Here is a 27,449-nt window from a genome sequence, read left to right on the forward strand (position 1 = left end):
TGTGATAACTCTTACCGTATTTTTCGCTCTATAAGACACACTTTATCCCTCCTAAAAAGTAAGGGGAAATGTGTGTGCGTCTTATGGAGCTAATGCAGGCTGCGCAGCTATCCCAGAAGCCAGAATAGCAAGAGGGATTGCTGCGCAGCGATCCCTATTGCTGTTCTGGCTTCTGGGATTCAGAATAATTTTTTTCTTGTTTTCCTCCTCCAAAAACTAGGTGCGTCTTATGGCCTGGTGCGTCTTATAGAGTGGAAAAATATGGTAAAATTCCTGTGTACGGGGGAGACTGAAATACATTTACCAGGACTCTTAGGGGAGGAATGTACCATTGAACTTCTGGTTGTATCCAATGCTGTCCTTTCCTTCAGAGATGGCTCTTGGATCCTGCAGAAACTTCCAAGACTGGAAGGGGGAGGGGGGCATATTTTTTGCTGATTCCCACCCCAGCAATCCTCATTGTCCCTGTGATCTGCTCCAGAGGGTAGGGGGGCTCTCCAGAGTACCATGGGATGCAGCATGCAAGACTGCAGAAGACAGAGGGTGGGGATTTGCAAAAATTGCCTCCATCCTTCCTGCATATAGAAGTCTGCAGAATCAAAGAGCCTTTGGTGTAGGGTAGGGCATAGAACAGGGATGTGGGTGGCGCTGTGGTCTAAACCACAGAGCCTAGGACTTGCCGATCAAAAGGTCGGCGGTTCGAATCCCCGTGACGGGGTGAGCTCCCGTTGCTTGGCCCCTTCTCCTGCCAACCTAGCAGTTCAAAAACACATCAAAGTGCAAGTAGAAGGTAAACGGCGGGAAGGTAAACGGCGTTTCTGTGCGCTGCTCTGGTTCGCCAGAAGCAGCTTAGTCATTGCTGGCCACATGACCTGGAAGCTGTACGCCGGCTCCCTCGGCCAATAAAGCGAGATGAACGCCGCAACCCCAGAGTCGGCCACGACGGACCTAATGGTCAGGGGTCCCTTTACCTTTACCTAGGACATAGAACCTGTGTCCTTCCTCCTTTCCTTTACGTTTCTCTGCATTGCATCATTTGTTCCCATTTTAGGAGGTCATTTAAAAATTAACCTGAGGATGAGATTGACCCAATATTGACATTTTGCAGATAAAGCAGGATGGAAACGGTGACTAGGTGCATTTCAGGGAATGCTGTAACGGGGCACATTCTCTCTTGTCCCTCCCAGCATATGACATATGTTGCAAAATTAATTGCGGTGTCTGAGGCTGTCCATTGGAGGAGCAGAACAAAGCCTGGTCTCTGTTCCTTTTGCTGCAATAAGCATGAACTCTTTGCCCCACAAATTGTCTAGAGGTTCCTCACTGATGATCTCAGCTCTGTGAATATGCACTATATTCAAAGCAAGCTTCTCCTACTTAGAGATCACCATCACCATCGTAATTATTTATTACATTTGGATACCACCCTATCCCCCCAGGACTCAGAGATGTGATAGCCTGGGGGGGGGGAATCCAAATTCCCCTTCCCAAAAAACTGAAAAATGTTGGACTATGAAATCGGAAAAGGTAGAGAAGCTTGTTTCAATTCGGGCAAACCTTCAGTTTTTAGAAAGCCATGATAAATATGATGATAAATATGAAGATGTAGAAGAAGCGGAAACAGATAGAACATGGCATTTAACGAGTCTTACTTTCTGAAATATTAATTGAGTTTTGGCTCTCTGCCCTCTTCTTTTCACAGCTCTTTTTATGGAAATGAATGCTTTACGTCTACTTGACTGTGGAGGACTGAGGGAGACACTGGGTGGGAGTCAACACAAGTCCTACTCAGACCAGCTGAAGTTAATAGACATGACTAATTTGACTTCATTAATTTCAATGGGTCTGGTCTAAGTAGGACTTAGTTTTCCACAATCCATACAGAATGCATAGCAATTTTCATTTTTTGCTACAAAGGTCATGGTTTCTCCCGTTTTTGTAATTGTTTGCCTACTCCTCAAAAACCTGCAAAACAGTTCAGTGTCTTATAGCTCCATTTGTAACATTTAAAATAACAAATAAAAGGAAACTGAAATTGTAATTATTTACTGAATAAATAAACCAAACATGGTGATTTAATGGCAAACCAGATTATACACCCATTCTATGTTACCCGAGTAACAGTGACTTTTGAGCCGTAGAGGGAGCTAAACAAACATTGCATGCTTTTCATTCCCCCTCCCCCCCAATTTATGTTTTTTTCCTGAAACCCCACTCCCCCAAAAAAGCCTGTTTCCCCCATGACATCAGAATTTCAGGAAATTTTGCATTTCTCTTCCAGCTGCCCTGACCTCTATATCGTACAAAGTTCCATGGACGTTCTCCTTGCCTCACACTCTTCTATAAGCAACCTGTCTTGTTTCTCTGCTCCCTTCAATGGATAGCCCTTGAGTTCTTGGTCCTTTTCTAGGTCTCTAGATCATCAGGAGAAATTGATGATCAGTAGATGTTGTGTGGGAGAGGAAGACTAAGTGTGGAAATCAATTGCCCATTTATGAAATCTTCTCATGTACATTTTGCATATTAAGTGCATTTGCTTCTTGGCATCTATTGCTTGCTGGCACCTATTCTTACAGGGAGTGGATTCAGGAATAACCTGCTCACCTGTGCTTTTAAATATACAGCTTTTGTGTGAGATCATGGTTCTGTGATGTGTGAACTGCACAACTGGATCATGCTAGCACCTCTCTATTCTCACGTTTTTTGTCACAGCCTAGTTATCTGTACAGTGGAACCTCTGTTGTTGAACATAATTCGTTTCGGAAGACAGACTTCCAAAACATTTGACAACCGAGGCGCAATTGCCGGCCAGCAAAATCCATTGAAAAAATGGAGAAGCCGTTTGACTTCCAAGGTGCATTTGAAAATGGAAACATTTACTTACAGGTTTCGGCATTCGAAAGCCGAAACGTTCGACTTCTGAAGCGTTCGACAACCCAGGTTCCACTGTACTTTTTTTGTGTTAAGGTATGCATCGGGATGCGGGTGGTGCTATGGGTTAAACCACAGAGCCTAGGACTTGCCAATCAGAAGGTCGGCGGTTCGAATCCCTGCAACGGGGTGAGCTCCCATTGCTTGGTCCCTGCTCCTGTCAACCTAGCAGTTCGAAAGCAAGTCAAAGTACAAGTAGATAAATAGGTACCGCTCCAGCGGGAAGGTAAACGGCGTTTCCGTGCGCTGCTCTGGTTTGCCAGAAGCAGCTTAGTCATGCTGGCCACATGACCTGGGAATTGTACACTGGCTCCCTCAGCCAATAAAGCGAGATGAGCGCCGCAACCCCAGAGTCAGCCACGACTGCACCTAAAGGTCAGGGGTCCCTTTACTTTACTTATGCATTGGTTGTTCAGGCTGTGAATGAACTGTGAGATGGCACTTTGTTGTGAAACTCCTTTAAGGGCTGCTGATTTTCAGAAGAACTTTGAACTGGGTTCCTTTGCATAACATGATTTGCATTGGAACGTTTCCTGATGAGAGCGATACCATTTAACACATTTATTTTACTTGTATCTACTAAACCAGGCTAGAAAAACTGCCCACCGTTAATGTTTTTTGCCTCGGTACACCATAGATGTTTGACCTGAAATATGCTTCTCTCGTGTATCTGCTGGAGATAATCCCCTGAAAAACATTAATTAAAGCTTTGAAACCGCCAGCCTTGCCTAATACTGCACTTTCAATTGGCAATTGTTAATAATGCACTTATGGGATGGAAAATTTTCAGTGGGAAAAGAAAACACTGAACATTTTTCCAATAATAATTCCAATAATTATTTAAAAAGCACAGTGCCTAGAGTGCAGTGCCTAGAGTATTATATGTAGGCTGCAGGCACCCTCTACCTTAAAAGCCAAAGCCACCTCCCCCTCAGAGGATTCTGGGAAATGTAGTTTACCCCTCACAGAGTTACAGTTCCCAGCAACCCCTTGAGCTACTACGGTGGCCAAGATTTGGGAGAACACACTTTGGATGTAACATGTGGGCACCGCCTATTCCCTATATTCCAGCCTCCACAATTTCACAGGGTTGACATAAGGATTAATGGGAAGGGCAGGTCATAAATGCTGCCCTGAGCTCCTTAGAGGAAAGGTGGAGTAAACAGGTAACAAGCTAGTACTGCCTTATTACGTAACTACTTCTGCCCAACTCAGCGGCTGCTACCTGGTGGCTCTGAGGCTGCCCTGGAGGCTTCCGGTGGTTTTGTTTGGCGTGGACATTCCACCTGTGGGTGTCAAGGTGGATGGTTTTTTTGACTGCAGAGCTTACCTTTGTGGAGGAGGATGAGAGAGGTAGGGATTTTGAAGGTGCCTGTGAAATGAAAGTACAGTGGTCCCTTGGTTCTCAAACTTGATCCGTTCCCAATGTCCGTTCCAAAACCAAAGCGTTCCAAAACCAAGTCGGGCTTTCCCATAGAAAGTAATGCAGAATGGATTAATCCGTTCCAGACTTTTAAAAACAACCCCCAAAACAGCAATTTAACATGGATTTTACTATCTAACGAGACCACTAATCCATAAAATGAAAGCAATGATCAATGTACTGTACTATAAAATTAATAAGACAGAATTGTAGATGATTTAAAAAAAATAAATAAAAAATCCTTACCTGCACTGATGATAGTCACTGTTTGGATGGGGGGCTTTTATCCATTTCCGGAGTCGCGCAATCAGTCAGTCAGTAGCTGAACTGGGTTCCACACAGTCACAAAAACAAATGAACCGAAAAAGCCTCAAAAACAAAAACGCAAAATAAATAGCAAAAACAAAAGGGCCAAACTTAATCCGTTCCGGAAGTTCGTTTGACTTCTGAAATGTTCAAAAACCAAGGCGCTGCTTCTGATTGGTGCAGGCGCCCCAGAAACAATAGCCGACAGCTGCATCAGATGTTCGGCTTCTGAAAAATGTTCAAAAACCAGAACACTTCTGGGTTTTTGGCATTTGGGAACCAAGGCGTTTGAGAACCAAGGTACCACTGTATTTCACTTGAAAGCCCATTGCCATATATGCAGTTTTAGGGTTCCGTTCTAAGGGCCATGAGCGGGCAAAAGAAGAAATCTCACTCAAAGTGTGCTGTGAATCTCTCGCTCAACAGTTTCCCAGTGGGCATGTTCCCAGAAATGTGTCCCTTATTAGACTTTATGGAAGACGGCAAAGAGAGTGTTTTTGCTGCTGTGTTTGTCTTCTGCTTTGGAAAACCTCTTCTCCTCCCTTTGGCAGAATTGACAGGGTCCGTTCTATACACCGAACCATCTGTTTACTGCAAGCATATTAGATTTTCTGTCCTAAAGAACTATTTTCTCCCCTTGCTATTGTTTTGAATGGTAGCAGGGTGAGGTGACCTGGCTGCCTAGTGTTCACTCCTAAAGGCTGAAAGCAAAACCAGGACCCCAGAAGACTGAAAATAAAAAGACGTGATCTGTATGAATTGAGTTTAATAATCATCTGGCTAAGAAATGACCTGATTTCCTCCCTAACTTTATATAAAATATAGTTGTTAGTCTCATTCTATCAACAAAACTGCAACAACACTCCTCTTTCCCCCCAGATTAGGACTCAAGGTGGTTTACACAAATTAAAACAACACAGATTAAATACAGAAGGCTAAACAGATGATTGAGAGCAATGCGGTGGATATTTTTTGAATATTTTTGTTTTAGTACAGGAACTGCTTTGGTTGCCCAGCCAGATGGCCAATACAGAGAAAAAGATTCTTGGTTCTTTCAGTACCATCAACCATTTAGTACAATTTTCAGGCTAGAGTATTGTACCATTGTGGCCTTTTCTGAGAAGCAGTTTTCAACAGTTTGGTCTCCCAAGCTTTTAAATGTAGATATTGTATGAATTTTGAAGTATCTTTTATTTCAGTAAATATTTCTGGAAAAATAATTTTATCTGGCCTCTTCTAATATTTTTACTGCCTTGTGTGTGATTCATAAATATTCGAAATGAGAAAATACTTGCCTTAACAAAGGCAGCATTTTTTCATCTCCGCCAAGCTAAGCAGTTGGCTCCTTACCTCTCTCGCCCTGACCTAGCCGCTGTGATCCACGCGACGGTCACCTCCAGACTGGATTATTGTAACTCGCTCTACGTGGGGCTGCCCTTGAGACTGACCCAGAAACTCCAGCGGGTGCAGAATGCCGCAGCGGGACTCCTTACGAGGTCCTCGCTGCAAGATCACATTCACCCGGTGCTATACCAGCTGCACTGGCTCCTGGTGGAGTACAGGATCAGGTTTAAGGTGCTGGTTTTAACCTTTAAAGCCCTAAACGGCCTAGGACCCTAGGACCTACGGGACCGCCTCTCCTGGTATGTCCCACAGAGGAACTTACAATCTTCAAACAAAAACATCTAGGAGGTCCCAGGGCACAGGGAGGTTAGGCTGGCCTCAACTAGAGCCAGGGCTTTTTTGGCTGTGGCTCCGATCTGGTGGAACGCTCTGCCACAAGAGACTAGGGTCCTGCGGGATTTGACATCTTTCCGCAGGGCCTGCAAGACAGAGCTGTTCCACCAAGCCTTTGGCCAGGGCACAGCCTGACTCCCTCCTTTGGCAATCCTCACAGAACTCTAGCCCAATGGTTGCCATCAATTTGATTTGAATTAATTTTATAATGAAATGATTTTAGAATGCTGTATTATTTTATTGTTGTTAGCCGCCCTGAGCCCGGCTGCGGCTTGGGAGGGCGGGATATAAATAAATAAAAATTATTATTATTAAAAAGGACTGGGAGCTGCAGTCTAGGAGCATTACTGGTGACGCCAGTGCTTTTTCTCCTTATCATCAGATCCAAGTGGAGCAGCAACATTTTTGAAGAACTATTTGAAATGAATTATGGAGAGCAATAGGGGAAATGAGCTTAAACCAGATAAGAAACAGGTGACTAGGGCAGGAAACACAGCAGACGGGTTGGCCAGGAAAATGGCGGTTCTGGGTGCGATTGTTCACTCCCTGAAGGACCAGATTTGTGCCCTGAGGGACCCCAGTTTGCTCCTCTAGTCACAGATTGTAGCCTGGGGGGGCTTATTACCAGTGTCAGCTGGTTTGCCAGCTACACCATTGATTCAGGATTGAGGTTGAATCCTGACAAGACAGAAGCACTGTTTCATGGGGACAGGCAGGTGTGGGGGACTCCCTGGTCCTGAATGAGGCAACTGTGCCCCTGAAGGACCAGGTGCGCAGCCTGGGAGTCATTTTGGACTCACAGCTGTCCATGGAGGCGCAGGTCAATTCTGTGTCCAGGGCAGCTGTTTACCAGCTCCATCTGGTACGCAGGCTAAGACCCTTCCTGCCCGCAGACTGTCTTGCCAGAGTGGTGCATGCTCTGGTTATCTCCCACTTGGAATAATGCCATGCACTCTATGTGGGGCTAACTTTGAAGGTGATCCAGAAACTACAACTAATCCAGATTTCGGCAGCTAGATGGGTGACTGGGGGCGGCCGCCGAGACCACATAACACCGGTCCAGTGTAGACCTACACTGGCTCCCAGTATGTTTCCGAGCACAATACAAAGTGTTGGTGCTGACCTTTAAAGCCCTAAATGGCCTCGGCCCAGTAGACCTGAAGGAGCGTCTCCACCCCCATCGTTCAACCTGGACACTGAGGTCCATCTCCGAGGGCCTTCTGGTGTTGGTTCCCTCCCTGCAAGAAGTACAGGAAGCAGGCAGAGGGCCTTCTTGGTGGTGGCACCCTCCCTGTGGAATGCCCTCCCACCAGATGTCAAAGAAATAAACAACTATCGAACTTTTAGAAGACATCTGAAGGCAGCCCTGTTTAGGGAAGCTTTTAATATTTGATGAATCATTGTACTTTAATATTTTGTTGGAAGCCGCCCAGAGTGGATGGGGACACCCAGCCAGATGGCCGGGGTATAAACATCATATTATTATTATTATTATTATTATTATTATTATTATTATTATTATTATTATCATCATCATCATCATCATTATCATTATTACTACTACTACTACTACTAAAGGACCAGGCTTATGCCCTGAGGGACCCAGCTTGCTCCTCTAGTCAACAGATTGTGTCCTGAGGGGCTTATTACCAGCGCCAGCTGGTTTGCCAGCTACACCGTTGATTCAGATGGAGGGACGTGAATGCTGTTGGTCATGCCAACATGCCAACGCCGTTGCTCATTTCCACTTTAAACCCTTGGAGTTTGTGCAGAAATGTGCTCCTGTTGCTGCAGAGCTCTTGGCAGATCATTTGGAAACGGATGGGGGGGGGGGCTTGATCTTGTGAAACTGTGTTGCACCCCTGAACCCTTTTTCTGACTGCGGGAGTTTGGTGTAGAGCACAATGTTCCTTTGCAAACACTTCAAACCAAAGTCACTAAAACGTGTTTCCAAATTCTGATACTTTCCTCGAGATAAGGGTATTTTTCGAAGCCCCTACACTTTGGACTCTCTCAACAGCTGACCTACACTGGAAATTATCTACTAAAAACAAAACAAATCAGTTAATATTTCCCTAATCTGCAATATTAGGAAGAGATTTAGTTGACATTTTCCAGAAATTCAGTGGCGTAGCGTGGGTTGTCAGCACCCGGGGCAAGGCAAGTAATTTGCACCCCCTAACCGGTGGATTTGCGCCCCCTAACCTGTGGATTTGCCCTAACCCCAGATGTTGCGCCCGGTGCGGCTGGCCCCCCCCCTGCACCCCCCACGCTACGCCACTGCAGAAATTGATTTGTTATGGTGAATGTCGGATACCTGGGCCTGGGCACGCGGTTAGATTGATAACATAATGTTTGAAAACTAAAAAAAATGCATGTTCAGGGAAGCCTTTTTTGATAGAGGAGCTCTGGGAAGCTTGTCTTTTTATTTCGGACAAATTTCCCTCCCCCCCTTTAGAAAGTGCACTTGTCTCATTTTTGGCCACCTCCTCCAGCAAAATGTTTTTGCCTGCCTCCCAGGCGGAATAAAGCTTTTATTTTTAGCCTCCAAATTGCAAGCTGGGCTGGACAAAAGGGAGCAAAAACAGACTGCATGTGGCAAAGGAAACCAGAATTATTTGAAAGCAGCCTGTGGTACGGTTACAAGGGAGACAATTATCTTGACCGTATTATTTCCGCGAACCTTTCTTTGCCTGCGATGGGAGGTGGGGTCAAAAGGGGAAGGAATGAGGAGGGCGAGAGGAGTCCCGCTGCCTTTTCTTCCCCTCTTGTCTGATTTGGCTTGTTCGACATGATCAGAGGAGTGCAACTCTTCGTGGTTCACATGATGCGACCTCCTGCCATAGAGCTGTTTTTCTGAAATCCAGCTCCTCCTGAGCAGCGGCCGTCTTGACGGTGCAGCGAATGATGTTGCACAAGCCGGGAGAGGTTGCGCCGTGGAGCTCCATTAGCCAAGCCTGGCAGGCAGGGGAGAATTTTGTCAGGAAATTCCAAATGAGTATAAATAAATTCTCCACAGCGAGCCCTGGGCTCCTTGCCTGCTTATGTGTCAGAAGCACATATTCCCTGCAAAGCTAAGGAAAGTCTGCCTCAAGCCAAACTTCCTGCAAGGAAAACACACGGCAACTTTCTGCTCTTCACGGAATAAGTAAGTAACACTGGCAGATTTCAGGACGGGGGGGGGGGGGGGCGACTTAAATTTTAGGGAATGTAACTTCGTAACTTCTGTTGTTTCATTGCCCTCTCCCCCCCCCCCCCAAGAATTATCTGCCCCTACCTATGCTGGCTGCTTGCTTTTCTCAGTGCGACTTTTAACATAAAGATAGCACTGTTCTCTCGGACAAAGTAACTCTGTTAGGCTAATGGCCATAGGAGAGTGCCTATTTCCAATTTACCTCTGCAACAGCCGAGCGTGTCTCTGTTTTTAGCCTGTTTCCCCCTCACGTAACATAACTTCCATCCTCTAAATGAATGTTTGCATGTTCGTGTATATTTTTTTTAAAGAGTTAATTCTCAACTTTAATGTGCCGTTTCTGCTTGGACATAGCAAGGTATGTGATAGATGGTGGGTATCTCTAAGCGAAACATCTCAGTGCTTCTGTTCTGAGGCATTCTTGAAGAGTTTATATTTTCTTTGCCTGTGGCATTATAGTGTGTTAGGAGATAGTATGTTCTTTAAATCAAGTTTAACTGAGCAGAGTGAGCTATCTTAACCTAGGGAACAAGCTGGATATATTTTCTTTTTCTTTCTTTTGAAAAAAAAGTAAGTTGTTTTCAGGCAATTGCTTCGATAATGAATAGCTTGTGTTGTAAATTACCAAGCATTTTCGACATAGCTAAACCTGAGCGAGGAGTGTTTATTCACCTTAAGGGGGAAAGGGGATGGGAGAGGAGTATTTTCTGAAATTATAAAATTACTGACCTTGTTATTGGCATAAGGAGGTGCTCAAATGCAGCGGCCCAGGACTCTGAACACTCAACAGGAATGCAATTAACCAAATGTGATTGTACGTCTGGAATACCTTGGTGCCCCTTATCATTTGTGAGCACATTGCAAACTTACTGCCTGTTCATACAAACCTCTTTCCCCTCTCTTTGGAATACTTCTCTTTTTTAAAAAATCCAGCACAGAACTCCCAACAGAATGTCTTTGAGTGAAGTCTTTGACACATCCACGTTTCCCAGGAAGAAGTTGTTGTCGTCTCGGGAATGTTTGGTTTTCTGAGAGGGTTATATTCCCTTGCCATGCCTGCGCCATTCCTGTGGTTTGTTTCCATGAGGGAGGAAGGTGATGGTTTTAAGGTCTCCTTCAGAGCTGCTCTTGTACACTGGTTGAATTTACTCACTGCCAAGGTTTCCCTCAAGGTATACAATGAATCTTGGTTCACTCATTCAGAGCAAGCCGATTTCAATTCTTGATGGCCCAGCCAAAGCGAGAGTTTTGAGAACTTTGAGGAGTTGGTACTGACCAGATTTCTGTCTTCTGCAAGCAGAGAAGGCAAAGCCGTCTGAGTGAGAGTGGCTAGCCAGGTCTCAAGGCTTCAGCAATGCAGAACTGTGAGAACAATGTGTGTTTCTTTTCATTAATCCTCTCCGAAATAGTGCCTCTAGACCAGGGATTGCCAACCCAGTGCCCAGGGGCATTGTGGAGCCTGCAGAGCATTTTGCTGGTGTTCCCCTGGGCAGGTGCCCAAGGCTCTGAGCTTGCTTCTTTTTTAAAGGCAAGTCTGTGGCTCTCCTAGAAAGAATGTTGTCGGGCAAAATGTGAAGGAACCTTGTAAGCGACTGATGAGAGTCAGTGTGGAGTGTCTACCTTTGCATATTTTTCCTGGTACTGAGGAATGTTCTCTGTTGCTAATAGACAGCAGTAGCGTGTGTGTGTAAGATCAGTATTGTGTGTTCTCCACAAACAAGACAAGCAGGAGATAGCAGACTTCCTACAGAAAGCATCGGCTCGTTTTATTTATTTATTGAAAGGATTTGTACCCCTCTCTTCAGCCAAAAAGGCTCCCAGAACATAGTTATTACACACACACACACACACACACACACACACACAAAATTATTTTGCGACTGGCACTCCTGAAGCACTCTCAGATAAAAATGCATCAATGTCAAACATCTGACTAAAAAGACCTACCCATTTTCTTTGAGATTTTTGCACACTCAAGGGCAGTGCTTTGTTTGAATATGCAAAAAAGTTAAAGGAGTGATGATTGTTATTACCTCAGATATACTAGCCAAATGAGCATGATTTTTACAGTTATGCCTTATTTGATTGGGCACCTTTTTTAAAAACAAAAGTTACAATTTATTCAAAAGTTAGAATACAGCTTTTTTCGCTGCCATAATATCACAGAACGATCACTCCAATATCTGCCTGTGACTGTTTGGTTTTGCCAAGCGGAGGAAGTTCTGTACCGGCTGTTTCACACGTTCCCTTGCCTACATGTAAGCAATAGATTTTTCTTGTTTGGGGAAGGGGGGAAGCGAATATTAATGTCATAAATTTGTCTTGTGCTGCCTTCTGGCCGGAAAGACCCCCCAAGATGGCACTCAAAGCATAAAACAATTCTTAAAGAAAGAAAACAGGCAGCACAAAAATACAATTTAAGGTAAATTTAGAAACAGCAAGATCTCTCATCTACTTAAAACTAAAAATCGAAAACCCAAATTACATCCTACCCCAAAGTTCTACAGAATTAATATATAAGAAATCTCCATACACTGCAGGGGGGAACCAATCTTTAATGACATCTCACTTAATCTTTATCACGAGTACTTTTTGGACTTTTTTGCAAATATCTCAGAGAACAATTTTACATATTAAGAACTGAGAGGAGCCCTGTCAGAGCTGCAGAATCTATTCCTCTCTCCCTCCCTCCATCCATCCCATAATGTTGGTATACTGCTTATTATGCCTGCATTCAGCACAACTCCTTCTCTCAGTACCTATGGTCACAGTTTCAGCACTTGAAATCTCTGAGCCCATGTTTGCATCCTTCCAAGAAAATAACAAGTACGGCTAATCCTAATATGGTAGAAGCTAAAAATAACCCCTTAAGTAGGAGGGAAAGAGGCCGTTTTATGGTCTTTTAAGTGCTTAAGCAAAGCAAAGCAAACAGTGAAATAGAACTTGACAATCATTGCACCAAAATTGCTCCAGTTCAGGAGAAGTTGCCAGCAGTTCAAGCATAAAGGAAGGTTGTTCGATAACCTAACATACTTTGCCAAAGAAATTCTCTTCTGGACCTGGGAAGAAAAGTGCCCAGGAGTCCCAGAACTGGAATAATATTGCAGGAGTATCTGCTTTTTGTATAACATGTGCGACGGAGTTATAAATTGTATAAATTTAAAATTAAATTTAAAATTTGCCAGTCTTAATGATACAATATGGTGCTTTCCTTAAGATTAGATCTTTTGAAATGTAACCGTGATTATCCTCCTCTAGCAGTTGACATTACATTACTTGCGATCTGACAGTGTGTGTCCCTTAAGACAGTGTTCCCCAACCTTGGGCCTCCAGCTGTTTTTGGACTACAATTCCCATCATCCTTGACCACTGGTCTTGCTAGCGAGGGATGATGGGAGTTGTAGTCCAAAAACAGCTGGAGGCCCAAGGTTGGGGAACACTGCCTTAAGAGACCAAAGCGGGGGGGGGGGTGCCTCATGTCAAGATGACACGATGCCCCCCCCCCACAGTGCTTTGATCTCTTCATCCCCTTTGAATGGAAAAGCATGCGCTTAAGAGCTACTTTGGAGCCCCCAGGTGTGTCTCCTTTAATTAAAAGCGGGGCTTCTTAGGCTGAAGAAAGTAAGCCATCTGGAAAGAAACGAAGTTGTCCCCCTTTTCCGTGTCTCTTCTGTTCCCCTGCGTGCCCACAGGGTTGCGTTTGTGGACGTTGACACTTGACAGTCCCACGAGGCACAATTTTGCAAGGTGCATTGGGGACATTGTCCTCTAGTCAAGCCACCTAGCCAAGGCCAGAGTCCAAACCTGTTAGGTTTCCAAGGGGTTGCTTGAGAGCAAGCAGGCAAATACCTCCCTGTTCAGCTGTGAAGCCTTGCTTTTGGTGCAAAATAAACTTTATCTGTCCAGAGCGCCACTCTCCCGTGGCTGGCTCATTCACTGGCAGACTCCGTGAGTAGGCGGGGCTTAAACTTTCCCCAGCAAAGTAATTTCTTGACGCCCAGTCTGCGCCTCCCCTCTGGGCGTGGAAGCTTACTGCGCAAGGAGGGTGTGGGTAACGGTGGACCTCTCCCCTCCCTGCTTTGCCCAGGCAAGGTGTCCTGGCGCCGCCTCGCCTCCTCCGAGCCCTGAAGCTCCTCTCCACTGGAGGCGTGGTTACTCTCCTCCGCTGAGGAGGAGCTGCTTCCCACGATCTTTGGGGGCTCTCTGTAATCCACCCGGCTTTTCCTCTCTCCCTCCTGAACCGATGGCAGTTCCCTGACAAAACCTCTCTAGCTTGGTCAAGTAACTGCCGGATGCCAGGGGACTGCCATCGGAACAGGGGAGGGAGGCAGGGACACCGTTGTGATACAGGGAGCCTCCAAAACTCCTGAGGAGCAGATCCTCTTCCAGTGATGGGGAAAGCCACACCTCCAGCAGAGAAGAGAGGGAAGGGGGCCAGCCAAGCTCAAGGATGCTGCTGAGAGCAACAGTGCCTCACCTAGCCAGGCTGGCCAGGAGGGACGCACGCCACTTCCGTCGCCCAGCTTGCGCAGAGGGGTGAAATGCAAGGAGGTGGAGGTTTGGGGTGTCAAAGTTCTTAGGTTGGGGGAGAAGTCGGAAGGGGCCACTCCCGGATTCTGCAAGTGACTAAGACGGAAATGAACTTTGTGGATCTGCACTGTAAATAGTTTGCACAATTAAAACTTGTAAAAGCCAGGTCGGAGTCCTGCCTGGTCGCTCACGAGCAACCACCACCACCATCTGACACCTGCTATCTTCTTGTGGGCAATCCTTGGGCACTGCAGTGGTGGGCAACAAGGCTGAGGGTGGAGGCGATTGGATTAAGTGGCAACCCAGCCCAGGGAGCATATCTTTGTAATATTGAGCAAGTGACTTGAGTTCAAATTCTTAGCTCCTCCACATTAAGGGGTGGATTTGGAAGGATGAGGTGGTGATTTTCTGGCGGTTGTTTTCTTTTAATACGCTTTCATCACAGGGCCTTCTTGGTGGTGGCTCCCTCCCTGTGGAACACCCTCCCAGGAAATAAACAGCTATCTGACTTTTAGAAAACATCTGAAGACAACCCTGTTTAGGGAAGTTTTTAATGTTTGATGTTTTATCGTGTTTTTAATATTCTGTTGGGAGCTGTCCAGAGTGACTGGGGAAACCCAGCCAGATAGGTGGGGTAATAATAATAATAATAATAATAATAATAATAATCATCATCATCATCATCATCATCATCATCATCATCATCCTTCACCCACCCCTTGTGAGGCCACAGCTTCTCCATCAGGTGCTAGTATGGTAGGGAGGAGCTGATGGCCTTGTATCCAGAGACCGACAAAAACCTGGAAGCAGATGAAGCTGCTTTGGGAAGATTTTCTGGGTGTGCAGGTCCCGGTTACTGGCCAGAATGCAGTTTTGCTGGTTAGACCAACAAAGAAACGGCTGGTTGGGCAACTGTTTGACCCTCTTCAGAATGCAAATAAATCTATTTGCGTAAGCTGGCCAGCCGGCTTTGCTTTACTGTGATATTCACGAAACATTTCCGCTTTTATAGAAACATTATTGTGTTTTATCTCGTAGGTCACAGGTGAGCATGTCTAGATTTATTATTTAATTCCCCCGTACTTCTGCACACCTGTGTGTTCCCCTCTGCGTACCAATCTCTCTCTCTCTCTCTCTCTCTCTCTCTCTCTCTCTCTCTCTCTCTCATTTTTATCAGCCAGTCCCCCTTTGGGCTCCATTTTGGTTGACACCTACCACCTGACTTCCAATATTAGAAGGTGATTATTAGATGGATATTTTGATTATGTATTTATTTGTGAGTATTCCCCCCACCCCACCCGCCTTTCTTAATGTTTTAAATTGTTCAAGGTTTTTTTTGCTGGGGGGGGGGGGGAGTCAAACTTGTATGAAATCAGGCTGTGTTATTATTTCTTACTTCTTTAGACACCTTGCTCTCAAAATTCCTCTTGGCCCTTGTGCCTCGCACAGAAACCGCTGCTTTAAAACCTGTCTTAAAAACAAACAAACAAACAAAAACAGCATTAAGGATATGTAGGTGTTCCATGAGCTGCTATCTGCAAGTACTCTTTCTACATGAGTACACACAGTGTGTGTGCCAGGGATGGGCAATGTACACTGTTGTGCCACCTGTGGACATGTATGGAAACCCAGCATTATTTTTATGCAGCTCTCTGCATATATTGTGTAGGAATTATTATTATTATTATTATTATTATTATTATTATTATTATTATTATTCTCTTCTTCTTCTTTGGCTATTCCTCGTAGCCAAGTAAGATTGTCTTCCTTAAACACAGTTTTAACAATGAGTCCATAAGTGATTGTGGAGGCCAATTCTGGATCCACACGTCCTTCCACAGTGGGGACATAGATTTCCGGGCGAGAGTTGATCACGGTGTGGATTTGTCAAGCGTGCCTTCCTCTTAGCACGTTTCTCCCTTGTGTCCTGAGTTCGAGTGTCTTCAAAGCCCATGACACCTTTGGTAAAGACTGTTCTCCAACTAGAGCTCTCGCAGGCCAGTGTTTCCCAGTTGTTGTTGTTTATACTACCTTTTTAAAGATTTACCTTGAGAGAGTCTTTAAACCTCTTTTGTTGACCACCAGCATTACACTTTCCATTCATAAGTTAGGAATAGAATTGTTGCTTTGGAAGACAATAATCAGGCATCCGCACAACATGACCACTCATGTTGTGTTGAAGTTGATGTTGAAGAATCATTGCTTTGACACTGGTGATCTTTGCTTTTTCCAGGACACTGACCTTAGTTCGCCTGTCTTCCCAAGTGATGTGTAAAATAATAATAATAATGATGATGATGATGATGATGATGATGATGATGATGATATTACCCTGCCCATCTGTCTGGGTTTCTCCAGCCACTCTGGGCAGCTTACAGCATATCTAAAAACATAATGAAAACATCAAGCATTAAAACCTCCTTTTAACAGGGCTGCCTTATAAAAGTTGTGTATAAACTAGCTTTCCCTACACACAAACACACACAGGAGAAATGGCATATGATGCAGCCACTTTTGTGTCATTTTTAAAGGATCATTGGTGCGCAGAGTAATTTTTGTTTTTTCAACAGCTCGCATTAAGATATCAAAGAATGGCTCATGTATTTCATGATTTCAGAGGGCTTAGTATACACTTAGCTTCCTAAACATTATGAACGCAAACTATGTTGCACTGAAAAAGCACAACAACAGCAAAACCTCAAATCTGAAGAAATGTTAATGAAAAGAGTGGGACTTGTGAGCCTTTTTAAGAGGTGGCTGCTGCAATAAAGAGAGAGAGATCTGTGCTGGAAAGGAGTAGAGAAATGAAAAGCTTCTCCCCCCGTCGAGATCTGAGCTGATGAACTCATTGGAGGAATCTCAGCCTATGAAACGTTTGTGCTCTGTTTTGCTGTATTTATATAAATGCAGAGTACTTTTTCCCTTTAAGGGCTGAAGAATGAGAAAGTTGGGAGGCAGGGATTTCGCAGGCAAATAGCTTGTGTGACGTACGGAGCTGCGATTGCAGGAAATAGAGCGAGGCCGGTTTAGACTTTGAACAGAAGCGTGGAGGGACGGAAAGAGAAACTTCAAGCTGATGTAAATGAAGGCTTTGCTCTGAAGTTCTCGCTGTGTTTCTGTGTTTGAGAGTGGGAAGCAGGTTGCAGAGCCACCCTAGGCATAAATATCCTTCCTGCAGAAGCTCGGCAGATCTGCTGCAGTTTTATTTAGATTGCTTTGGTGCGACATGCCTCTCCCGTGTCTCCAGGAAGCTGGGCTGTCCTGACATCTGAGCTGACAGTTTCTCTTTCATCTGAGATATTTTAGACTGCTCTGGAAATGGTCTGCCTGCATAGTTCTCAGTGTGTCGACTCTGCACCGTATAGGAATATAAAATAGGTTGCATGAACAATCAGAGATGAATGTGCTAGGGAGATCCTCCTCCTTTGGACTGTCTTGTTTTGAAATCCAAATAACTTTGTCTGTTTTTAGCATTTGTAAACCAAGAGAGGTTTGGGGGTTGTTGTTTTTTTTGAAGTAGCCCTTAGGAAGAGCTCTAAGATGTATTGAATTCCCTTGCACAACACCGCAGCCTATCAAATAGTTAAACTTCATGTGGAAACTATACTGGGGATGTCGTAGAAATACAGAATTCCTTTTTAAAGTATTGCTTCATGGTATTAACAGGGTCTTGTTGTTTCTTTTAAAAAAATACAGCTTTATGTAAAGCCTATGAGAAATGTACCCACCTGCTTTGTGGTTTAAAATTCTGCTGATGCAGTCTTAAAAGGAAAATGTGTGCATGCTAAAAATTTAATCAAGAGACATGCAATAGATTTTCCAGCATGGAACACTGATTCTGTTGTCTGAGTAGAGTGCTTATAACTTACCAAATTATAGAGTGCTTATAATTTACCAAAACAAACAAACAAACAAACAAACAAACAAAACAAACCCAACCCTTTTATGTGGGATTTTATGCTTAATGTGTGTGTGTTTCCTTCTTTTAGAAAAAGATGAAAATGCTCTGAATGGGGAGGATGACAGAAATCAGAAGGACCCCTATTTTGTGGAAACACCTTACGGTTACCAGCTTGATTTGGATTTTCTCAAGTATGTGGAAGATATACAGAAGGGAAATACTATTAAGAAACTGAACATTCAGAAAAAGCAGAAAGTGACGCCACCTATTGCAGCCGGCAGAAACACCTCTGTCCAATACAGCGGATGGACATCAAATGAATCTCTGTCTTCATCCAACAGTGATGAAAACAAACATCCGTCTTCGCTCTTTGCAGCACGAAGCCCCGCAGCCGCTGCCCCGAGACCGTCCTTGTCCTTTGAAGCCTCTCCAAGCTTCCTAACTATCCCTGAAAGCAAACAGCTCCGGCCTCCTTCGCCACAGCCGCCTCGGCACAACCTCCGCGTTACAAAAACTCTCATGGAAACACGGAGGAGATTGGAGCAGGAGAAGATGGCAATGCAGGCAGTTCCAGGAGAATCTCGGAGGCCGAGGCTTTCCAGTTTTGGAGCCATGGGCTCCACAAGTTCCCTCCCTTCCTTTGTGGGGTCCAGCGGCCACAACCAGATGTCTCAGCAGTTTCAGAACGGATACCAGGGCAATGGGGAATATAATCTTTATCTTGCATCCTCTCTAGGGAGCTCCATCCGCCACAGCCCTTTGAGCTCAGGGATATCGACACCGGTGACTAACGTCAGCCCGGTGCACCTGCAACACATCAGGGAACAAATGGCCATTGCCCTCAAGCGCCTCAAGGAGCTTGAGGAGCAAGTCAAGACTATCCCTGTGCTCCAGGTTAAGATTTCAGTCTTGCAGGAGGAGAAAAGGCAGATGGTAGAGAAGCTCAAAAGCCAAAGGGTCGTCAACCAGAACGACGCAGGCCATTTCAGAAAGAGATCTTATAGCGCAGGAAATGCAGAGCAGTGGAAACCCCTCTCTCCAGCCAGAGGGGGTGGCGAACTCTATATAGACTGTGAGGAAGACATGGGGAGTGTGGAACATAGCTCAGAGAGGGTGGAAGAGTTCAGGCAGTTGACTGCTGAAATGCAAGCCTTGGAGAAGAAGATCCAGGACAGCAGCTACGACGTTCCATCTAACCTGCGAGTGAACCGAGCGAGTGCAGCGAAAGAGAGCAGATCGGTTGCCGTGGGCACAGAGGAGAACATGAACGACGTTGTTGTGTACAACAGAGCTTTGATAAAGTGCAGGGATGTAGCAGTAGGGACAGAGCAGAAGACTAAAGATTCGAGCGTCGGGGTGACGGAGGGGATGCTTGGCTTGCCTACAGAGGCTGAGAGGGAACTAGAGCTCCAGCATCAGACCATCGAAGCCCTCAAAGATAAGATCTACCGGCTGGAAGTTCAGCTGAGGGAAACGACTCACGACAGAGAGATGACCAAATTAAAGCATGAGCTCCAGGCAGCTGGGTCCAGGAAAAAAATGGACAAGGCGATGATGGCGCAGCCCCTTGTCTTCAGCAGAGCGGTGGAAGCAGTCGTACAAACAAAAGACCAAATGGTGGGAGGTCACGTGGATGTGGTTGATTCATGCGTGGGGAGCCATCTGCAGATGAGCAGCGTTGGAGTATTGTGCAGGCCTCAATCGCACAGTTCAGCTGCGGGCCCAGATGTGCCTATGAATTGGTGGATTGTGAAGGAGAGAAAAGAAATGTGTGATCGGTGCACGGGGAGCTCTCTTGAGATGTGCGACAAGGGTGTGGGCACGGAAAGGTCCGTCTGCGAAACGGGGGTCAATACGGAGGAATCCGTGGACAGATTAAGCCTGCGCAAGACAGAGCTGAAAATCAAGGAAGTTCGGTCCATAGGCTGTGGAGACTCTCCCGTCCAAACAGTCTGCCCAGCAAGCAAGGCCGTTTCCTGCAGCACCAACACGGAACCTGCTTGCAAGGCAGATACTGGAGTCATGGCCGTGCCTCGGACGGCGACCCAGGGAACCAACACAGTGTTAGAACAAGCTGACCAGTTCACCAACACGGACGTAGCTCCCTTGACGGATTCTGGCACCAACACTTTCCTGAGCACTTGCGATAAGCAGACAAACACTGTGATTGTTGAGATGAGGACAGTCGCTATAGGGGATGGAAGGGTCAAGGATGTAAATACAGCGGCTAAAACGCGTTCCATTGGCGTGGGGACGGTGCTTTCTAGCACAGCTAGCTTGGACAAACCCTCCCTAACAAAGACCAAAGACTGTGGCGTGGGGCAGATCAGTATTAACGAGAACTATCTAGTGGGCCTGAAAATGAGAAATATTGCCTGTGGTCCTCCTCCAGTGTCTGTAGCACCGCTTGGCACGAGAAGCATTGGTGTTGGAGATGACTCTGTTTCTGACTGGGGGAACCGTGGGCTGGACAGCCCGTTCTCTCAGCCTGAGATGAAGACCGGCTTGGATCATTACATCGAACGGGTCCAGAAGCTCGTTCAAGAGCAGCAGATGCTACTTGCTGAGAACTATTCTGAGTTAGCTGATGCGTTTGGAGAGCCCCACTCACAAATAGGCTCTATTAATTCTCAGCTCATCAGCACTCTGTCCTCCATCAACAGCGTCATGAAGTATGCAAGCACCGAGGAACTGCGCAACTTGGATATGTCGAAGCAGTGCGCGGAGAGAACTTCGGCAGCAGGTATGCTGGAGGGGGCTTTCTCGTTTGCTTAAAGGTTGCTGGTGCCTTAAAAGGAGGGCACGAGTCGCTCTCACCAAACTGCTTATGTCATGACTTGCCTTTCCAGGACTGAAAGGATTGGGGAGGAGATGCCAGTCTTAGATTGCAGTGAATAGATAAAAGCGGTGTCAGTGCTTGAATACCTAAAATGCCTAAAAATACCCAGTGACTGGATAATCGTCTGTCCTGTTTCCTGGGAATTTAACCTTTATATAGTTCAAGATCTTAAGAGCTCAGACCCCTGGCAGGAAGTGCTTCTAAAATTACGGCCAGAGGTATTTTATAGAGTAGAACAGCTATTACCACAGTTGTCTCATTTCTGTGAACTTTTTGCAGACTAGGGACGTTTGCTCCCACTGCCTTTATACTTTTGATTCGTCATAACTAATTCTGTTTCTCAGTGTTGCTTACCTGCAGATAAAGACAGGTCTGTCATTACAGTGCTTCTCCTGTCCTCTGTACTATGGGCAGATGTCCTAGGGATGCTGGCTATTACGCACACAATTATCTGTGTGACCTGTAATTATTAGTGTCTTAATGGGACGTGTCCAGATTTTGTACCTCCCTATGGTGGTCTGGTCTTTTTAAAGTGATTTCTCTGAACAGCCATCATACGCTGACCATTATCCCAGCCCTCCATTATTTAACAATGAATTTGCACCATTGCACCTAATCCCCTAGTCTTATGTTCTCTGTAAGGCCTGGGCCTTACAGCTTCAGGCTGCAGGTAGGGGCTCACTTAGCTCAAATGCTTTTCCATTCAGAAAATCCCCATCGCAGGTACAATCTTCTCTTTGTCCAATTTGCAGGAATCTTTTTTTTAAAAGAAACAAAAGTTTTAAGTGGCTGTTTATGATAGATGTAGGTTTCCCACTTTAGAGAGAACTAGGTCCTAGACACTTGCATGAAATTAAGCCTTTATTTTAGCAGAAGCTAAACCTGCTGGGTGTCAGCCAACAAATTTATACTCCAGGTAGATCTGTTGAAATTAATGAACATGAGTGACACGAGGCTCATTGCTCTCGCTGGATCTACTATAATTTAATTTAATTAATTTAATTTATAGTGTGATTTAATTTGCTGACTTTTCCGACTGCTATTGATTTTAGAAGCCCTTAATTGATTTGCAAAAGGGATACAATAATTTTACTTATACAAGGTAACTTTTAAAATTGGTTGTGGGAAGTCACACAAGTTTCCACTATTTGTTTTTTTTTCAAGCGTGCCATATAGTGGCTATTGAGGGCTACATTGCTACTTGTTTTTTTAAAGAAAATATTTTCCACACAGACCTCCAGCTTAAAATATTTAGAGGCCTTAAAATGAATGGCAGCCCAGTCTCTTAATGCATTAAGTAATAGTAGTTCCATGTGTCAGACCAAGTCTCATGCAGCCTTTGAGAGTTGGTCTTGTTTTGCAACAACAGTCCTGTATCTTTCAAAACGTTTCCCCCCCCCTCTTTCCTTCTTGGAAACCACCACAATGGAAACATCTTGTTAAATATTTGCAGTTGTTTAATGTGTGTATAGGAGATGTACCAGGATAATAATAATAAGAAAAACAAAAACATCACGGTTTCCCAGAAGGAAAAGCACATTTTGAAAGACGCTGGATTTTACTGGGCCATTTCTTGGGGCTGAGAAAGAAGAAAAGGCAGAAGTCCATTCCAGCTTCTCCCAGCTGCCTACAGCATCTTCCAGGAAGAGCTCTTAAAACTTGGAATTTGTATCCTTTCACATTTCACTGGATGCATTTTGCTGTCATGAATCAGTGGGCTTTCAAAGCTTAGCTTTTAATGGTGTTCCACAAAGACTCCACGTTTATTGGAAGAAACTAGAAATAATTTATTCTCAATATGCTGAAGGGCCATTGTCTCTTTAAAAAAAAAAAGCTACATTTTATGTCTCGCTTTGTAAGCACTCTGAGTCATGACTAATAAATGCTTTAAATAAAATAAATGAATACTCCACCCCCTATTTTGGCAGCTACCAGTCCAAGAGCATCTTTTTCTCTGGAGGATAGAGGTGTGAGATATAGAAGTAACCAGCTTCATTTCCAGATGTTAGATTTACCCCATGGGAGGGACTGTTTATTATTATCTTTTTGCGTGTGGTCATTGAACAGCAGCGCCTTTTTATACAAGTAGAAACTGATGTCCTTGAATTCTGAAAAGAAAAGCAAGATGGTATTTTTTTAAAAAAATTAAATAAGTCCAGTGAAATAACTTCAGATGTTATCTGTTCAATTTGTTTTACATATAACATTTGAAGATTATTTCACTGGACTTATTTACAGGGAACCAGGCAGAGGGCCTTCTTGGTAGTGGCGCCCACCCTGTGGAACGCCCTCCCATCAGATGTCAAGGAGATAACGAATTGCACAACTTTTAGAAGACATCTAAAGGCAGCCCTGTATTGGGAGGTCTTTAATGTTTGGTGTTTTATTATGTTTCAATTTATGCTGCAAGCAGCCCAGAGTGCCTGGGGAAACCCAGCCAGATGCGCAGGATAGAAATAATAAAATTATTATTATGATTACTACTACTACTGCCACAGCTTCTGTGACCAGGATGCAAGGGAGGGGAGGTGTCTATTCCTGGCATCCAGTGAAATGTGAGCATGTTTAAGAAGTTGGTTTCAATGTAGAAGAGGCCAAGCGAGCACAAACAGGAGCAAACTGTTGTGCATTGTGGATATTTGAGGCATTTCCATTTATAACAAAATACTAGAAATTGAGGGACGCGGGTGGCGCTGTGGGTAAAAGCCTCAGCGCCTAGGGCTTGCTGTTCGAAAGTTCGACGGTTCAAATCCCCGTGGTGGGGTGCGCTCCTGCCGCTCGGTCCCAGCGCCTGCCAACCTAGCAGTTCGAAAGCACCCCCGGGTGCAAGTAGATAAATAGGGACCGCTTACTGGCGGGAAGGTAAACGGCGTTTCCGTGTGTGGCTCTGGCTCGCCAGATGCAGCTTTGTCACACTGGCCACGTGACCTGGAAGTGTCTCCGGACAGACCTGGCCCCTGGCCTCTTGAGTGAGATGGGCGCACAACCCTAGACTGTCCAGACTGGCCCGTACGGGCAGGGGTACCTTTACCTTTTTACTAGAAATTGAGTATAGTGGTACCTTGGTTCTCAAACTTAATCCGTTCTGGAAGTCCGTTCCAAAACCAGTGTTCCAATATCAAGGCACGCTTTCCCATAGAAAGTAATGCAAAGTGGATTAATCCGTTCCAGACTTTTAAAAACAAACCCCAAAACAGCAATTTAACATGAATTTTACTATTTAATGAGGCCATTGATCCATAAAATGAAAGCAATAAACAATGTACTGCAGTCTCACAATCCATCAGTAGCTGAACTGGGTTCCACACAGTCACATAAACAAAACAAAAAAGGAGCCACAAACACGCAAAATAAATAGCAAAAACAGACAGACCTCAGCGTAACACTCAAAACGGAAGTGTGTCACTCAAAACGGAGCACGTTCGGCTTCCAAAAAAAGTTTGCAAACTGGAACACTTAATTCCGAGTTTGCAGTGTTTGGGTTCCAAGTTGTTTGAGTACCAAGGCGTTTGAGAACCAAGGGACCACTGTATAACAGAAACATTAAGCCAGAAGCTTTCATGGTTCAGTAATCCACTCCTTTCTTTGCTAACAGCGGACAATTTGTTGCACGTTCCTCGTGGCCACCCTGGTAGTTCTCATTTAGTTTCAAGCTCCCAAGTGTTGAAACTGGGTCAGGAGATGGGGACAATAAGCAAGGAGAAGACCACCCTAGTGGGAGCAGGACCGGACCGGACAGCCTCGCCCTCCCAAGACAGCACCATGTCTCCAATTAATCTTACAGATGACCAGCTGGCCTCTGGGCTTTATGGTAATTTATTTATTATTGCTTTATTTCTTTTTTGCTTTGTTGTTACTTGTGCTGTTGTTAGTTTGTAAATAAACTTATCTGGCCATTATGGCTTCTTCGTTGACCACTCTCAAGTGGAACTCTTTTAGGGAAAATGTCATTAATTCAAGCAGGAGAAATGTAATTCATAATAGAATTATACCCTTGCTCCATGCCCATTTGGTTAGAGGAGGATGCTGATAATGCAAAGTTTGGGGCAGCTACATATTCCACAAAGTCCCTTACAACTCTACAATTCTGTTGTTGCAGACAATATATATATCTCAGCAACCCAAATATAATGACACCTGTCTCTTACAACACGAAGGAAATTTATACAGTTGTACCTTGGATCTCGAATGGCTTAGTTGCTGAACGTTTCGGCTCCCTAACGATGGAAAACTGGAAGTTGAGTGTTCCGGTTTCTGAACGTTTTTTGTGAAGCCGAACATCTGACGGTGCTTCCGATTGGCTGCAGGACCTTCCTGCAGCCAATGAGAAGCTGTGCTTTGGTTTCCAAACGTTTTGGAAGTTGAACGGACTTCCGGAACGGACTTCCAAGGCACGACTGTATTTCAAAGTAAGCTCTAAAAACACTTGTGCCTCATACTTCTAAATCCCTTTTGAATCCCCTTTTACATGTTTGCCGTGAGGCTTATGCAAACAGTTCAGAAAAATGTTTTAGGTAATAACTAGCTGGTGATCTGTTTCAATTTTTGTTTGGTGTTTGTTGTATTATAAATGTTTCAAACCTCTTTGCTTTCTTAATTTTTTTATTTTTGGGTGAAATTGCAGTATACGGATATTTTTTTAAAATAAATAATCCAAAGGCTGGGAGAGGAGGCAGCTGGCCATGGGGAAGAGGGGAGGGCTAATTTCGAGTGCATTATTCATTGGGACACAACTTTAAGTGCTTATAACCATACCAGTGGGACGCGAGTGGCGCTGTGGGTTAAACCACAGAGCCTAGGGCTTGGCGATCAGAAGGTCGGCTGTTCGAATCCCCGCAACGGGGTAAGCTCCCATTGCTCGGTCCCTGCTCCTGCCAACCTAGCAGCTTGAAAGCACATCAAAGTGCAAGTAGATAAATAAGTACCACTCCGGCGGGAAGGTAAATGGTATTTCCGTGCGCTGCTCTGGTTCACCAGAAGCGGCTTAGTCATGCTGGCCACATGACCCAGAAGCTGTACGCCGGCTCCCTCGGCCAATAAAGCGAGATGAGCGCCGCAACCCCAGAGTTGGCCACGACCGGACCTAATGGTCAGGGGTCCCTTTACCTTTTAACCACACCAGTACATCTTAAATCTGTAGGTGAACCAGAGCAGCTTGGCTTTAAGATCTGAAACAGCAGCACACATAGGGATGTGAAAGCTTTGCTTAAACGAGTTCTTGTGGCTCTCTCTCTCTCCCCCAGTATGTGCAAATGAGGGCATGTTGAAGTCCATCATGAAGAAAAAGGATGGAAAAAAGGAAGAGAATGGGAAGAAGAACCTGCAGTTTGTCGGTATTAATGGAGGGTAAGGAGTTCCAGGTCTGAAATAAGCTGCTTCCTTTTCAAAGACATATAAGCAAAACTGACTACAGTCGTACCTCGGAAGTCGAACAACGTTTCGGTTCCCAAACGCTGAAAACCCAGAAGAGAGTGTTCCGGTTTGTGAATGTTTTTTGGAACCCGAACAGCCAACGTAGGTTCTGCAGCTTCTGATTGGCTGCAGGAGCTTCCTGCAGCCAATCGGAAGTGGCGCCTTGGTTTCCAAACATTTTGGAAGTCAAATGGGCTTCCAGAACAAATTCCATTCGACTTCTGAGGTACGTCTGTAATGTCCATTATAAAAACAAAAGGAGACTTCACAATATGACAACCTAAGGACTAGCTTTCCATGCAATACTTCCGCTTTGTTTTGTGGGTTCCATGTGTTTCTCTGCTGTGTACAGTTTATGCTATATGCAAATCCCCACTTTTCTAGTCCTCAAACAGCGACGTGCTTCTTTCCACAACTAGCTTTTTATGATGTCAGGAATGAGAGCTGCCTAGAATGTGGCTGCACTTTGCTCCTTTTCCCCACCGCGACATTCGTGCCCCACACCCTATGGTCAGGAAGAAGAATATCCTGTTCCATTTTGGCAATTCCACACCATTACATGAGCCTTCTCTCTTTTTCCTTTTTAAAATAAAATAATAAAATTCAACTCTTTCAAGGCTTTGTGCTTCTCCTCTTCAGGGGAGAGAAGTGGAGCGTGGATCTTGCATTGTGTATTTTAAGACATAAAAAAATATTATATTCTCTTGTAGCAAAACTTCTCTAATGTATTAAGCGGACAACATAATATTGTGCTACTGATAGTAGATCACAGCTAGTGCAAACTTAAGGATGTGACAGGAGAGAAAATTCCTTTCATGGCCTTGCACTAAAGTCTGCCGCCCAGCGAGGACCCACTCAGCGACCTCATATTTGGCCTGGTCACTTCCTGGTCTGCAGGGTTCTCATTGGCTAACGCCTTTTACACTAAATGCCCATGAATTTTCCAGTTTTATGGTCTTTCAGATTAACTGAACACAGCTGTCAATTTGCCATGTGTCTAGTAGACTTGCCCACTTTCAGTCTTCCTTTTCATAAAAACAAATTGGATTTTCTGCAATGTTTCTGCCTTCTGACAAGAGCCATTCACAAGAACAATTGGAAATGGCACTGTACACAAAACAGCTATTAATGCTGAAATGTTGTAATCTTCATGGGGTCACACGGTATTTGCATGAAC

The 27,449-nt window shown here is 44.8% G+C and overlaps 1 protein-coding gene across 2 annotated transcripts in view; it reads left to right on the plus strand.

The window, feature by feature from the left end:
• The window catches only part of KANK1 (KN motif and ankyrin repeat domains 1), a 124,262-nt gene that overhangs the window by 82,345 nt on the left and 14,468 nt on the right, over positions 1-27,449 (plus strand). For both annotated transcript variants that reach the window (XM_028711473.2, XM_077921584.1), the window contains exons 3-5: positions 18,110-20,764; positions 24,456-24,671; positions 26,104-26,206. In XM_028711473.2, the coding sequence (XP_028567306.2) occupies positions 18,110-20,764; positions 24,456-24,671; positions 26,104-26,206 (2,974 nt within the window). The remainder of the gene's footprint in view (positions 1-18,109; positions 20,765-24,455; positions 24,672-26,103; positions 26,207-27,449) is intronic.

The sequence above is a fragment of the Podarcis muralis genome, chromosome 17 (assembly GCF_964188315.1).
Source record: "Podarcis muralis chromosome 17, rPodMur119.hap1.1, whole genome shotgun sequence".
Classification (NCBI taxonomy): Eukaryota; Metazoa; Chordata; class Lepidosauria; order Squamata; family Lacertidae; genus Podarcis; species Podarcis muralis.